General features: G+C 48.0%; 1 protein-coding gene across 1 annotated transcript; it reads right to left on the bottom strand.

Moving 5' to 3' along the window:
• Positions 1 to 264: 264 nt before the first annotated feature.
• FIBIN (fin bud initiation factor homolog) lies at positions 265 to 4,143 on the bottom strand. Its single transcript, XM_073658061.1, has one exon. The coding sequence runs from the start codon at positions 3,459 to 3,461 to the stop codon at positions 2,847 to 2,849; it is 615 nt and encodes a 204-aa protein (XP_073514162.1). The 5' UTR covers positions 3,462 to 4,143; the 3' UTR covers positions 265 to 2,846.
• Between the last annotated feature and the right edge of the window lie 11,797 nt (positions 4,144 to 15,940).

The raw sequence follows: 15,940 nt of genomic DNA, 5'->3' as shown, positions 1-15,940 counted from the left end.
TTTTTACCTTTTGCCTTTGTTGAACAAAGTGGACATTTTAGTATACAAAGGAATGAAGCCAGCAAAAGTAACGTCAGCAATACAAGGTGATATCTGATATGTTCTAAAGGTAAAGCAAAGAGCACAATCCAACGATCACTGCCAGAATCATTGTGTGTTCTGGTTCATTACACAATCTTAGTTCCAAGAACAATGGTAACGATGATGTGAATGAAAAACCGAGGAACACATGTAGATTAGAAACATTCACATGACTGCACAGTGTGGAAACTGTCAACAAGTAGCTTTATTAAAAGAACGTCAGAGGTTGGCTGTGGATACAAGCCAGATCCCCCGAGTGACAAAATGTTTCTGTTTTTCATTTTGCAAAATAAAATGACTGATTCCATAGTCAGTGCCATGATAGGTCTAGATTACAACACAGAGTGGTATATTAGACCAAATACCGTACATATTTATTACATCACAGGCTACCTTTTTCTCCCTAATAAGAACCTTAGCACTTAGCGCAACTGCAATAGTAGCACAACGCTAAGAAAAGATAGAATAGAATCAGAAAAATGAGCAAAATGGCGTAGAGGCGGTATCAACCGCCGCAGAGAGTAGAACGCTGTTCTTAGGGCAATCCGTGTTACTGATGAAGATCACCTGTGTGGACTGAAACGTTTAATTTTGGATTGCAATTGCTAAATAAAGATAAAATCAATCATTCATCTGAGTGCCAAGATTCACATCTACTACAATACGGGATAGGATCCTAGTTGGGCACCAGTACACCAGAAGTGCCATGGTTTCTTTTGCTATCTATTAAAATAGAAAATAGTGAAACCCATCTCCTTCTATCTCCTTGGTGGTGAGCATATCACATTCTGCATGATTCACGAGCTTGTATAAAATTTATGATCAATTAGTCTATTTCACTGCCAATAAAACAGTAATATATGAGCATGTCTGGCAGTTAAACTCGGGATGCGGTGAAGTGCGACCCATGGGAGAGCATTCCTTTGTGGAGCTTAGTTGTGCATTTCTAACCATGTGCTAGGCAGGGATCTCCAACCTGTGACACTCCAGCTGCTACAGAACGACAACTCCTACCAAGCCCTGACAGCCCAGGGAAATTGGGAATTGGTAGCGTACAAAGGTGGAGATCTGCTAGCCAGAGATCACTATTGTATGGAATAAATGTGAGTTTACCTATTCTATTGGTTATGACCGATTCCAAAATAAAGCACTAATTATATGAACCCTTCATGCCTGCCTTTGGACTACTACATGTATGTGCTTTCATCCAGACAGATTTCTTTACATGCTCTAACCAAGGGCTGGTGACAGCACCAAGCACACTTGGCCAATTACCAGGGTCCACTGGGCTGAGGGCCCATGGAGATCAGGGTAAATGTTCTCTACACTTGTCACGATGAAATTGGGTTTGACAGGGAACCTGCTGTAAGTTTATCATGTGTTGGTCCTGCTCATATCTGTCTAAAGCTATCACAATATAAAGGGGTCTACCCTCACCAGGGGCATAACTGCAGTGGGTGAAGGGGTTGCAATCGTACCGGGGCCCTGCAGCTTATGGGGGATAAAGACCTGTGATAGTTGCGAACCTTGATAGAGGTTTTGCACTGGGGCCCACGGACTTCAAATTACGCCACTGACCATCACCATATTTTATTATACACCATTCTTGCACAGACCAAATCATTTAGTGTATCCATACTTAGCAGAAGTATGACCAGTGAAGACATATGCACAAGTATATCAAGGAAATGCATAGATAGCAATCGCTTTACATAGATCATTTGTGGTATGTGACAAAAGATTAGGAAACATTTCTGCTGGAATCTTCACATAGCTTCCATAGTCTGGGTAGCCCAACTACAGGCTGCAAATGGGGCACAGACAGTAGACTGTTGTAGCTGACAGGTAGGCAGGGAAGGTGCAGGGAATGCCGCAGCATAGAAGGCATGTTTGACTCTTCGGCTTTTTCCCACATACGGCACCATTTTTGCACATGGTTTGTGTCTTCTATTGCAGTTCAGTCCCATTCAAGTTAGCAAAGCTGGACTGCAGTACCAGACAAATCCCATGGGCAAGAGTGGGAATAAAATATTCCCTTTTTAATTCTAGATATTTGAACGGGCATATATGACGCATAATAATGTGCAATACTAATTACAAACAACTTAAGGAATTCAATATACAGAATAAAGCTTTAAGATTCTGTAATACAATGCTGCTTATATACAGCATATTCATTTACACCGATGCAGCAATACTGATAAAATAAATAAACTATAATGATGTAAGTAGTATCTATAATAATACAGATCATGTTTAGCTTCCGTCCATATAGTTCTTCTATATAAGTTAACTAAATAAATGCTGGGAGAACGATAGGTCCCGGGATACCACGGTTCTGCCAGCATTTGTAAGGATCAACCAAAAAGTTGACATAGAAGGCGACTATTTAAATATTAAAAAGAATGCATAGAAGGATTTACAATGCATTTTATTACTTCCCCCATAAGCTATTCAGGTGATATCATTGCTTTCTGTAACCCCTTCTTTACCCCGGAGGGTCTGCAGTTTACTGCACAGCAGCTCTTACTGTAACTTAATGAGTTAGTTGGCTGGTCATCCATGATTACAGCATCGTGTCACTTTTATAAAGGGGGAAGTCATTTTTTGGGATCAAGAGTCATACCGATATTTACAGGATAACTTGGTGCGGTCTGAGCTTTTACTACAAGACGAGCATTGCCCATAGCTAGGTTAATTCTTTAAAAAATAATATTTTAGATGATTGGAACTTGCATAAATTAGTGACCATGAATTCCAGATTTTCAAACCTTCAGGTAGTCATTTTTCAGTCTGCTTAGTCTAGCACCATGACTCCGAATAGTTAAAGAGAGAAGTTCGTGTTTATCCCTTAGCCCCAGGGAGACGTCTAAAGTTTCCTTGAGAACAGCTCTTGTGTGGATCATCATATCCACAAAGTCGTCATTTAACCCCTTTAACTCGTTCTTCTCATTCTCCTGGCTCTGTCTAAACTTTAACTCAAGTTCTGTTAAAGACTTGTCCGAGTTGGAGAAGGCTTCACTTATCTGGGACGACTCCCTTCCCAGATACTTTCCGTAACTTTCCTCGCCATCCAAGTCGTAAGATATGCTTTTACCGATGCTTTCAAGCACTCTTTCCGCATCTTCAATCTGTCTTTTTATGACTATGAATTCTTCCTTTAAAGAGAGAGATTGTCCATCCCCTTGACAGGATCTTTCATCCGTCACTCTGAAGAGCATCTGACACTTCTCAGGGTCATCATTCTCCTCATAGTCCCCATCAGGAACAAAGTAATGGTGCAAAGTCCCATTAGACATTTCTGGCTGGAGGGGTCCATTGTAAAAACCATAGCACAGGTTGCCCAAAATTCCGAAGCAGAGAAGATGAAGTCCAATCATTATCACTTTCACGTCTCTCCAGTACCAGAAGAAATTTGTGAATCTATGACAGTGTGGTGTCACCGGAGTAAAACGTTCATAACTCGCATGCAATACTCAGGCATGAATATTCCCTCTAGACGTCTGGATCCACCCTTTACATTCCACAAGCAGATGATATTTGCAAGCCAAATGAAATATTGTCCTGTGGTCTCCAGATCTCCGACACCTTCAGAGTCCAATTCTGCTTGAATTCAATCCTTTTTGGTTTGTAGACAAAATGTTGTCAGCATTCAGTCTGTGCGGCAAAGGAGAGTTCATATGTAGATAATACAGAATTAAGAGCCTTCTTAAGGAGCAGCAGGAGTAACGCACGGCTTGTCTGTGGTGAGCAAGATTTGTCTCTTCTGCTGGATGCTACTACACTATTTCAACATCTGGGCTGCTGTTAGTGAGGTTTTTTTTTTCTTTTTGGCTAATGACATGCCTTAGCAGAGGTATCTGTTCTCAAATTACAGCATGATTTCGTCATTGTAGGAGCCAAGAAAAAAAAGTTCTGCAGAAGAATCCTTTCTGTAAGTCCCACTTATTAAAGCTCTTTAAGCATTTCTTCCTTCGTGCTGTGCAAAAAAATACAGCAAATAAAGCATCTCACATCCACCAATGGATTTGGACACCGACAAAGCATTACGTCTGCAATGAAAGAGTTACCAAGGGAAGCACGTGGGGAACTATAAATAAGCACGAGCCATTTCTGGTGCCGAGCTCCAAGACGGAATTTCAAAGCTGTTTTCCAGTTCTTTGCTTGGACAAAAACAATATTTATATTACAACAGAATATTACCCAGTGCTTTTCACCAGAATGTCATCAAGAAAAAGAAATATGGAAAACCAAGGAGTATCATTTATCTTAGGATCAACTATTCGGTGCTCTTGAAGGACACGTGGTCATGGTAGAAATCAGATCCTTAGGGCAACGGAAGGCATAGAAGGTAAAGGTGGCAGGTTACACTGCAGGGCTCAGAACATTATTGAGTGCTGGTAAACTTGGCAATGCTCCTCTGGGAAATATGCAAATTGTCACTTCAGAGAGGAAGAGGACTAGAACTCTAGTGCCACCTACAGGAGCATTGTGGCTTTAAAAGTCTCCTCACCGTGACATGCTTAACATGTCACTCTCCGCAAGGAGAAATGTTACCCCTTGGATACCGGTCTGACGCCTCTCACCCAGCCAAACCAGAACTCACACTTTGCACTGATGAGGAGCAGTACTCCGAAACACAGTGTCTGCAAATTGAATTTCTGTAAATTTCTGGTTCTGGCTTTTATCTTAAGTCATGTGATAAGGCTCGTTAAAGGGTCACTATTGACTTTTAGGACTGCTACTTCCTGTAGGTGGCACTAGAGTTCCAGTCCTCTTCCTCTCTGAAGAGACAATTTTTTTGTATCATTGGAAATTAATCACATAATTTACATAAAAGAAACCTGACTGCTGCTATATGCTTCGTGCACCACAAACAGCTGTCATTTTTCTAAACCATAAAATGAAATCAAAATATAAAAAAAAAAAAATCCTTATATTCACCACACCTTTCACCTCTTTGGCCCCTCCTTCCTCACTATCACCAGTCTGGAGGGGGAAATAGCGGAGACACAAAAGGTGAAATGTACAAATATTGTATAATACAGCCATAATATACTAAATAGTGTAAGTACATAGCACTATATGAACTGGTCGCCAGCCAGTATGTGTACAGTACAGACAGAGGCTATTCAGTGCATGGATGGTATGAACATGATTTTGAAGAAAATTTTGATATAGGCCAAACTGGAACAGTTAGACAAGTGTGTTAAGGCGATAGGCCAGTCTAAAGAAATTAGTTTTTAGGGCACGTTTAAAGATGTGCGTATTGGGAATTAATCAAATTGTCCTGGGTAGTGCATTCCAAAGAATTGGAGCAGGACGTGAGAAATCTTGGAGACAGGAGTGGTAGGTTCGGATTAAGGAGGATTTTAGTTTTAAGTCATTTGCAGAACGGAGGGCATGGGTAGGGTGAAAGACTGAGATGAGTGGAGGAGATGTAGGGGGGTACTGAATCGTGGAGAGCTTTGTGGGTAAGAGTGATAAGTTTATATTGAACGCTGTATTGGATGGGCAACCAGTGCAATGACTGGCACAGGGAAGAGGCATCGGTGTATCGGTTGGAGAGGAATATGATCCTGGCTGCTGCATTCAGGATGGATTGGAGAGGGGGAAGTTTAGTAAGAAGGAGCCCGATTAGTAAAGAGTTGCAATAGTCCAGACGAGAATGAATAAGAGCTACAGTAAGAGTTTTTGCCGAGTCAAAGGTAAGAAAGGTTTTGATTCTAGAAAAGGTTGAATTCTAGAAATGTTTTTGAGGTGTAGATGACACGAGCGAGTGAGTGATTTAATGTGAGGAGTGAAGGAAAGATCTGAATCCAGTATGACTCCAATACAGCGGGCTTGTTGCTGGGAAGTAATGGAGCCACAAACGGGAATGTCAATATCGGGCACAGGTAGGTTAGTGGAGGGAGGAAATACGAGTAGTTCCGTTTTTCACAGATTCAATTTTAGATATAGGGAGGACATAGTGTTAGAGACAGCGGAAAGACAATCACTGGTATTTTGTAATAATGTAGGCGTGATGTCTGGAGAAGAGGTGTATAATTGGGTGTCATCAGCATAGATATGGTACTGAAAACCGAATCTGCTGATTATTTGTCCAATAGGAGCGGTGTATAAGGAGAAAAGAAGGGGGCCTAGGACTGATTCTTGAGGGACCCAGACAAGAAGGGGAAGGGGAGAGGAAGAGGAGCCAGCAAATGACACAGTGAAGGAGTGGTCAGAGAGGTAGGAGGAGAACCAGGATAGAACATTGTCCTTGAGGCCAATAGAGTGGAGCATAGTGAGCAGGAGCTGGTGATCCACAGTGTCAAATACTGCAGAGAGATCTAGGAGAATCAGCAGGGAGTTATGACCATTAGATTTAGCTGTTAGTAGATCATTAGAGATTTTGGTGAGGTCAGTTTCAGTAGAATGTGAAACTGACATTATGTGATCATGCACAGAATCCTCCCTGGCTCCATCAAAACGGGAAGTCCTGACCAAGCATGAGGGAATGTGGGATTTTAGTGTGAGCGGTGGGCACCTTAACATGCAGTGACAACCAGATGGGCAAGAGTGAGATGCACAGGGGCCACTAAGGTGAGAGTAACTATTTTTTTATGGTTTACATATTACATGTATGATCTTTACTTTAGATGCAGCGACACAGAAACACAGAGCAGCCATTAGCGGGTTAATAAACAGGGGAAGTTTATAATAACAGGGTCAATCTCCACGCAGGGAGTATCAGGGGAAAATATGGAGGAAAACAAGGGAAGTAGCACGTAAAAGTCTTTAACTGACAGTTCACAGTTTAACTAGATATAGCAGAGTCGAACCGGTTGTAAACGACAGTTTTTTCACTTAGCTGACTCTTTTCCTACACAAGGCAGTTGCCAGCTGAGGCCGGTGTTGATTTCTTCAGGCTTCCCCACCCAAACAATGCTCCGTCTTCTGGCAGCAGCGGGCGGTCTCCGGTTTTCCTGCTGAGCCCCTAGTCCATAACACGGCACCTCACGTGCTCGGCTCCACGGACCCTGCGTCTCTTCTCTAGTCGGCTTGACTCCTCCGGTCCATTGCACTCGGCTCTTGCTCCCAGTCCTGGAGCCAGGAGCCTGGGCCCTCTCACACTGCTCTGCTGAGCAGGACCCAGCTCCGCTTTCCCACGCAAAACATCCTCGTCTCTTCCTCTCTCTACCCACGCCACCAATCTCTCGGTCACCTGACCTCCCAGCTCTCACTCTGGACACACCCCCAGCTTCCCAGTCACCTGACTCCTGTGCTCGCAGTCTGTCTTCCCCCTGCAACCAGAGGCACGGCCCCGGCAGTTCCGGATCCCTTGCTCTGAAAGTACTTACACCCCGGTCTTCCCTCTTGCACTCCCGCTCTCCTTTAACTCGCCATTCAACAGGCGAGAGTTCCTTCATCAAATGTTCACATTCTTGGACTTCCTGGAAGATACGGTACCATATGAATTGATCTTGTTCGTAATGGTGAGGAGGCACTCCTGCTGTTGTCCGTTCTGACCGGCGTAACTCAGTCTGACCGATGGGGGGTGCAGGGTCACTCGGATTTCCAATCTCCGCCTGCCCAGTGGCTTCAACCAATCTTGTTCCCTTGCCGCCTGCACTGGGGACTGCAGGTAATCGAGTGCTGGGGCTCAGAGGTAGAATCAACAACTCTTCTTCGTCCACATCGTGGTTTGGGGCAACTGTGACAGGACCCTCTCTAGAAGCAGGTTATTCTTCTCCATCCTCGTCATCTTTAGACAGACAGGGTCGTAGCATACTACGATGAGCCACTCTGGTAGGGGCTTCTTCAGCCCCCTCGGGTTGAACTTCATACACAAGTCCTTCAGCACCAATCCTGCACTTCACTCGGTGCAGGGTCCGTTCCCACCACCTACTCAATTTGCCCCGGGGCCGCCTGTCCCGAACCAACACCCGCTCCCCAGGCCTCAGAGCTGTCCCTCGAAGATGCAATGCCTCATGATGTTTGAGCTCCTGAAACTTTTGTTGCACCAACCGTCGGAGGGTCTGCAGTCGATGCCGATGTTCCCGGACCCAGGAAGACATCCCCGTCTGTGGGTAGTCCTCCTCGGGGTCCAGCTCTAACTCGGTAATCTCTCGCTCCTTTCGCCCGAACAGCAAGGTATAAGGAGTGAACCCTGCCGTACTATCACTCGGTTGTTGTAGACCCACACCAGCTCGGCCACAAACTCAGGCCACCATACCTTCCGATCTTCCTCCAACGTGCGGAGCATTTGGATCAGTGTCCAATTAAAGCGTTCACAGGCCCCATTTACTTGAGGGTGGTAAGGAGTAGTCCGTGACTTCTCAATCTTGTACAACCGGTGCAGCTCTTCCATCACCCGGCCTCGGAAGCAGGCGCCTTAATCGGGATGAATCCTCTTTGGGCAGCCGTACACCCGAATGAAGTCTCGGCAGATGGCCTGTGCAGCGGACTCGGCGGTCTGGTCTCTGGTCGGGGTCACTACCGCAAACTTTGTGAAGTGGTCTGTCATTACCAGGCAATGTTCATACCCAAGATGCGCCGGTCCAACAGTCAAATAGTCAATCATCAGCACCTCCAAGGGGTCAGAAGTCACAATAGTTTGTATGGGGACCCGCTGCTCCCGGGGCTTAACCAGCTCACAGCTCCAACATCTTTGACAAGTGTATTCTATTGCTGCTCGCAGTCGGGGATGATACACCAGCCTCTGAAACCACTGAAACGTCTTCTCTGGTCTGAAGTGAGCCCCTCGTTCATGAGCCTCCTTAGCCACTACTCCGACCAACTTCTCTGGGATCACCACTTGCCAGGTGGTCCCAAACTCTCGCAGTAGCTGCACCGTCTTGCAAAGACAGTCTCTCCCATTGTCCCAGCATTTTCAGTGCTCCCGAGGACAGGGTACTCCTCTCTTCTCGACTGGTGCCTTGCCGCAAAGCCACCCATTGACGTAATTGAGCAGCTTCTCTTTCAGTCTGTTGAAGTCGGATCCAGTCATCTCTTGGCCGCCCTAGCACTTGTTCTTCCGACGTCTCTCCGATCTGTCCCTGCGCCGCGGCCAGCGGTCCCACGGAACTTTGGAAGCTAGGGGTCTCATCCGCCTCCAAATCTTCATCGCGGTCATGATCAGGTCGTTCATATGTCATGCTGGAGAGGGCGTCGGCGTGAGTATTCCCTGCCTTAGGCCGGTAGGCAATCTTATACCGGTACCTGGCCATGCGGGCCATCCACCGCTGCTCCAGGGCCCCCAATTTCGCATTCTCCAGGTGGGCCAGCAGGTTGTTATCTGTTCTCACCAGTACTTCGGACCCGGACAAATACTCTGCAAACTACTCGGTCATTGCCCAAACCAGAGCCAGCAACTCTAATTTGAAAGAGCTATAATTATCCGGGTTCCTCTCGGAGTCGTGAAGTGAGCGGCTGGCGGATGCAATCACGTGCTTTTTCCCCTCCTGTACTTTAGATAACACGGCTCCCGGACCATGTAGGCTCCCATCAGTGTGGAGTATGAAGGGTTGGGAGAAATCCGCATAGGCAAATATTGGGGCCTCGGTCAGGGCCATTTTTAGGGCACAGAAGGCCTCTTCCTGGCTGCTTCCCCACCGAATCGCCTGATTTTTCGAGCCCGCCGGCACTCCCTTAAGTAGCTCCAGCAATGGGTTGGTTATGCAGGTGAAGTTCTTCACGAATCTTCGGTAGTACCCGGCAAGTCTCAGGAAGGCCTGAACGTCCTTCACTGTCTTCGGGGTAGGCCACTCCTGTACGGCGGCCACCTTTTCCTGGGTGGGCCTGACTCCTTCACCGGACACAGTATGACCGAGATATTCGATCTGTTTGCGGAACAGGTGGCACTTCTGGGGCTTCACCTTTAGGCCATGACTCTGTAGGCGACTCAGTACTTGCTCCAGTCGCTGGAGTCCACTTCCTGTTCCCCCTGCGACCAGGACAACTCCTTTTTTTCCCACATCTTTTCCACACACTCGGATCTTCATCCACACCACTCCTCCTCCACTCCTGCGACCGGGATGGGTAATTGATTAGCTGCCATGAGTCTAATTACTGATCCCCATTCAGGCCACGCTATCTCTGGAAATCGCTGTTGGAAGTAGGCTTCTGCCATCGTAGTCATCTGGGATCCCATGTCAATCAGGCAGTGAACAGCCCGACCGCTTATTTCGGCCCAGACAGTTGGGCTGGTGGAAACCAGGTCCTTGGGACTTCTTCTTTTTCTTTCCCCCTCCTCAGGCTCTGGGCTGTGTCCCCCAAACACGGAGCCCGCTAGTTTAACCGCTGCCGCGACAGGGACCGCCCTTGGGTAGCACAGCCCCTGGCGTAATGTCCTGCGCCTCCACACTTCCAGCAGGTCATGTGTCTGTCTGTGTAGGGCTGCCTCACTCCCCTATGGAACCCTCCTGTAGGGTGGGTCCTGAATTCAATTCTTTCCATAACTGGAGCAATCGATCTGGGTATCTCTTGTGTCGGGGGAGGCGTCTTCTTGAGACTGGACCATTCATCCCACATCTCCTGTATCTCCTTTCGCATCTCTCAAGCCCATTCCGGTTCAGCTGCAGGCGGGGTGGGTACCTCATTACTGCAGACCATCCCTGCCAGGGCCGTCACCCCCATCTTCTGCTCTCTCACACGTGCCTCCGCCCCCACTTCTAGAAAAGTCATACGTGGGTTGGCGCACAGGCGCTCCCGCAAGGCCTGCATCAGCTGCACATCCCTGAGGCCTGCCACAAACTGGTCCCTTAAGATCACGTCAGGGGGGCCCATTCCCAAATTCCCCATGCCGTCTTTTCTAGTGATATAGGCATGCACCCTCTGTAAGGCATTAACATACTGCGTCACAGTCTCCCCCTCCTGCTGCACTTCGTGAAACCGCCGTGTCCTCAGCTCTCCTATATTGGTGGGATCCCCATGCATCTCCTCCAGTATCTGCACCACTTTTTCTACAGTATTCCGGTCATGGGGAGGGTGGTATATCACGGATTGTCGGGCCTCGCCGTCCAGGGCCAGTAAGACTCTTTCGGCTTGCGTAGCTGGTGTCATCGGATGCATATGTAACATACTCCTAACTCTCTCAATCCAGTCCCACAGCATCATATTGTCCCCGGTGAACTTTGGGAGATTGCTGAGCATGGCCCCCAGCGGCAAGGTAGATTTAGGGGCTCCCAGGATGGACTGCTCTGCAGTGTCTGTGTCTAACGACTGCATCCTGCTGACTATGCCAAATGTAACACGGGTACTTTAGATGCAGCGACACAGAAACACAGAGCAGCCAATACAGGGTTAATAAACAGGGGAAGTTTATAATAACAGGGTCAATCTCCATGCAGGGAGTATCAGGGGAAAATATGGGGGAAAACAAGGAAAGAAGCAGGTAAAAGTCTTTAACTGACAGTTCACAGTTTAACTAGATATAGCAGAGTCGAATCGGCTGTAAGCGACAGTTTTTACACTAAGCTGACTCTTTTCCTCCACAAGGCAGTTGCCAGCTGAGGCCGGTGTTGATTTCTTCAGGCTCCCCGCCCAAACAATGCTCCATCTTCTGACGGCAGCGGGCTGTCTCCGGTTTTACCCGCTGAGCCTCTAGTCCATAACACGGCACCTCACGTGCTCGGCTCCACCGACCCTGCGTCTCTTCTCTAGTCGGCTTGACTCCTCCAGTCCACTGCTCTCAGCTCTTGCTCCCAGTCCTGGAGCGAGGAGCCTGGGCCTTCTCACACTGCTCTGCTGAGCAGGACCCAGCTCCGCTTTCCCGCGCAAAATGTCCTCATCTCTTCCTCTCTCTACCCACGCCACAAGTCAAAATGAGTCTCAGTATTGTGTGTGGCCTCGACGTGCCTGTATGACCTCCCTACAATGCCTGGGCATGCTACTGATGAGATTGTGGATGGTCTCCTGTGGGATCTCCTCCCAGACCTGGACTAAAGCATCCGCCAACCCCTGGACAGTCTGTGGTGCATTGTGACGTTGGTGAATGGAACGAGACATGATGTCTCAGATGTGCTCAATCGGATTCAGGTCAGGGGAACGGGCGGGCCAGTCCATAGCTTCAATGCCTTCATCTTGCAGGAACTGCTGACACTCTCCAGCCATATGAGGTCTGGCATTGTCCTGCATTAGGAGGAACCCAGGGCCAGCTGCACCAGCATATGGTCTCACAAGGGGTCTAAGGATCTCATCTCGGTACCTAATGGCAGTCAGGCTACCTCTGGTGAGCCACCCCACACCATTACTGACCCACTGCCAAACCGGTCATGCTGAAGGATGTTGCAGGCAGCATATCGCTCTGCACGGCGTCTCCAGACTCTGTCACGTCTGTCACATGTGCTCAGTGTTAACCTGCTTTCATCTGTGAAGAGCACAGGACGCCTGTGGCGACTTTGCCAATCCTTGTGTTCTGTGGCAAATGGCAAGCGTCCTGCTCGGTGTTGGGCTGTGAACACAACCCCAATCTGGGGACATCGGGCCCTCATACCACCCTCATGGAGTCGATTTATAACCGTTTCTGCAGACACATGCACTTTTGTGGCCTGCTAGAGGTCATTTTGCAGGGCTCTGGCAGTGCTCCTCCTGTTCCTCCTTGCACAAAGCCGGAGGTAGCGGTCCTGCTGCTGGGTTGTTACCCTCCTATGGCCCCTTCCACATCTCCTGGTGTACTGGACTGTCTCCTGGTAGTGCCTCCGGCCTCTGGACATTACGCTGACAAACACAGCAAACCTTCTTGCCACAGCTCGCTTTGATGTGCCACTCTGGATGAGCTGCACTACCTGAGCAACTTCTGTGGGTTGTAGAGTCCGTCTCATGCTACCACGAGTGTGAAAGCACAACCAACATTCAAAAGTGACCAAAACATCAGCCAGAAAGCATTGGTACTGAGATGTGGTCTGTGGTCCCCACCTGCAGAACTACTCCTTTATAGAATGTGTCTTGATAATTGCCAATAATTTCCATCTATTGTCTATTCCATTTGCACAACAGCATGTGAAATTGATTGTCAATCAGTGTTGCTTCCTAAGTGGACAGTTTGATTTCATAGAAGTTTGATTTACTTGGAGTTATATTCGATTGTTTAAGTGTTCCCTTTATTTTTTTGAGCAGTGTACATTAAGATGGATTTGTTAATTTCTTCGATCGTAGTAAGCTTTAGTAAATCTATTTCTCATTTTTTATAAATCTAATTCCACTTTTTATAGAAGATGGGAGTGATTCGAATTTTTCTATATTTTTTATTATTTTGCATTTATTTATTTTTTTTTATGTTATTTTTTAATCTTTTAATGGACTTGAACCTGCGATCGCTCAATCGCTTGTATTATATATAGTGTTGAGCCACCCCCGTAATGTTCGAGTTCGGTTCGGTTCGTCGAACACCCTTGTGTTCGCAGAACTGTTCGTCGAACTGTTCGTCGAACACCTTCGAACACCGTTAAAACCAATGGCAGGCAAACAAAAACACATAGAAACACATAGAAAACACCTTCAAAGGTGTCCAAAAGCAGACAAACTGCTCAGAAGACATAACTAACACATGGAAAAGTTACAAGTACATATAGTCATGCGAAAAGAAAAGAGGTGGAGGAGTAAAAGGAGGGGGAGACACAGATATAGGCATGTCATGCCCTTCTAAAATCCAAAAAGTGAGAAGCCGACATGGCCAGTCCGTTCCTGCCCGTGCCACCTCCGTGTCGCCGGGTTTGTGCCAGAGCCGCAGTGGACCCTGACGGCCAGCCCCCCTCTCCCAATACTGGTGCCTGTCCGCTGGTGGGTCGAGCGAGCCCCCTGTGGTGGAGGCAGGTCTAAGCTTTTTAATTTAAATTGTCTCTCTAATTTGAATGAATACACTTTAAATCCTTTTACAAGGATCTATTGGAGGGCAAGTCTCATGCCAGCAGCCGCGTAATTCCAGCTCCAGTAGCGTCCACTAAAGCTGCTGCAGTTAAAAAGCTTTTATAAGGATCGAGCTCGGCGGTCCACCGCAAGGCGTCCTACCGCCAGTCCCAGCCCCTATGCCTTGGGGTGCCTCCTGATGCTCTTCACTGAGTATCCCGTGGTCCCGAAGCATTTCCTTTGAAAAAATTAAGTGTCCAAACTACAGGTGGTGTAGCTTGCTTAACAGCTGGGATAATCCGCTGACTAGCAGACACTGTTACTAGGCACAAAGTATTTCCTGTATAATTAGATACTCTCGTTGGATGCTGAGAAAGCATTCCATAGAGTCTCCTGGCACGCCATATATTATTCTCTTAAAAAGCTTGGGGTAGGGGTCTAGGGGACCCTTTTATAGCCAAAATCACGGCCCTGTATCGCAGTACGTCACGTAGGCTGAAGATAAATGGAACTGTAGCACCCCGAGGGCTTGGTTGCTACAGAGATATTGCACCTCACCCAGAGGTGTGATATCTCACTCTCAGGTAAGGATGGAGTGTGGATCAGGACCCCGACACCTGCATGCATTACACCACATTGCCGTGGGGCAGGGCGACCAATATGCCTCTGAGATGGGCACGACAGTCCCTGTCCCTGGCTGGAGTGGGGGGAGGGAACACTGAGGAAGGGGAACCCTGTAGTGCAGGAGCAGGGAGGAAGCAGTTCCTGGGTGCATTGAGAAGGAAGTATAAAAGGTGGGCAACATCTTAGTTCAGTGCAGAGAAGTCTGAGCAGAAGTGACAGGGAGCAGGGGCTCTGCATGAGCTCTGCTCCGGAGGCGGGCCTAGTAACAGAGGCCCAGGCCTGGAAGAGGGAGAAGGAAGGAAGAGGAGCAGAGAAGGCTCCAGGAACGAGGAACGAAGGGATCCCAGGGGTGCGGACGGGCGAGTCGCCACCTCACGCCTGAATCCACCTGCGTGGAGGGGTCAAGCCAAAGGGGGAGACCGGTCCCCGAAACTAGTGGAGTCGGGAAACGACCCTCAGCTAGAAACCAGAGGCTGTGACATTTTATGTGGCGCAGCCCCTCGCTACACCAGCTAGGAAGGCACCACATAGGGTCAGGGAAACTGGCGCCAAGTTTACCAAGAGGAGGCCCGAGGCAGCCGGACAGAAGCGTTGGTAAGAAAGGCCAGACAAAGGACACACAAAGGGGGTCCTGTGAAGCGCTCCAAAGTTATCTGGGAGTTGTCTGAGCCCCTCACCTGGTGAGCACAGTACGACGTGGGCAGCCGTTACCTGCAGAAGTGGTTTGGATAATAAGAACTGTGAGTAAAGGCCCTGGACTGCATCACTGACTCCGTGTCGTTACTGCTGCTGCCCTGCACCATCACCCCCATCCTCCGCATACACTGCCCTGAGGCTATACTCCTCCCGTGGGGAGTTATGCTACGCTCTGCTGCACCCACAACACCAGCCTCAGTGGTCTGCCCTGCAGCGGCGGTTCATTCTGACCGCAATCCACGGGTGGCGTAGTCGGACATTTAAACATCAAAACCACATAAATAGTTCTGCCACTGGTTTGACCGCCCTGAGCCATGGAACCAGGTCGCCGCCACGGAGACTACAACCACCAGCATCCACCAAAAAGGGTCCGGCTCCGGGTGTCCCAAGGCCCAGGGGGGCGCGTCAGAACATTTTCATCACCTTTCATAATCACCAATGGGACAAGGAAGGGATGTCCTCTGTCCCCTCTCTTATACATCCTAGTGACGGAGCACCTGATCTCATCAATTCGCCATAACCCCAATATTACGTGGATTGAGGTGGGAGGCACCGAGTACAAGTGCTCTCTATTTGCTGATGATGTCCTAGTATATATCACTCAATCACATATATCCATCCCTGCTGTTATGGCTGAAATAGATCACTTTGTTACATGGTAAAATTTTAAAATCAATGCAGCGAAGTCTGAGGCCCTCGATGTCTCCCT

Source organism: Phyllobates terribilis, unplaced genomic scaffold, assembly GCF_046119375.1.
Source record: "Phyllobates terribilis strain yellow unplaced genomic scaffold, ASM4611937v1 Scaffold_13__5_contigs__length_258822181, whole genome shotgun sequence".
Classification (NCBI taxonomy): Eukaryota; Metazoa; Chordata; class Amphibia; order Anura; family Dendrobatidae; genus Phyllobates; species Phyllobates terribilis.
Note: the sequence above shows the minus strand (reverse complement) of the source record. Positions and strands in the feature narration are given on the sequence as shown.

Bases quoted from the DNA above. Each gene is read 5' to 3' on its own strand.
- FIBIN (XM_073658061.1), bottom strand. From the start codon at position 3,461: ATGATTGGACTTCATCTTCTCTGCTTCGGAATTTTGGGCAACCTGTGC.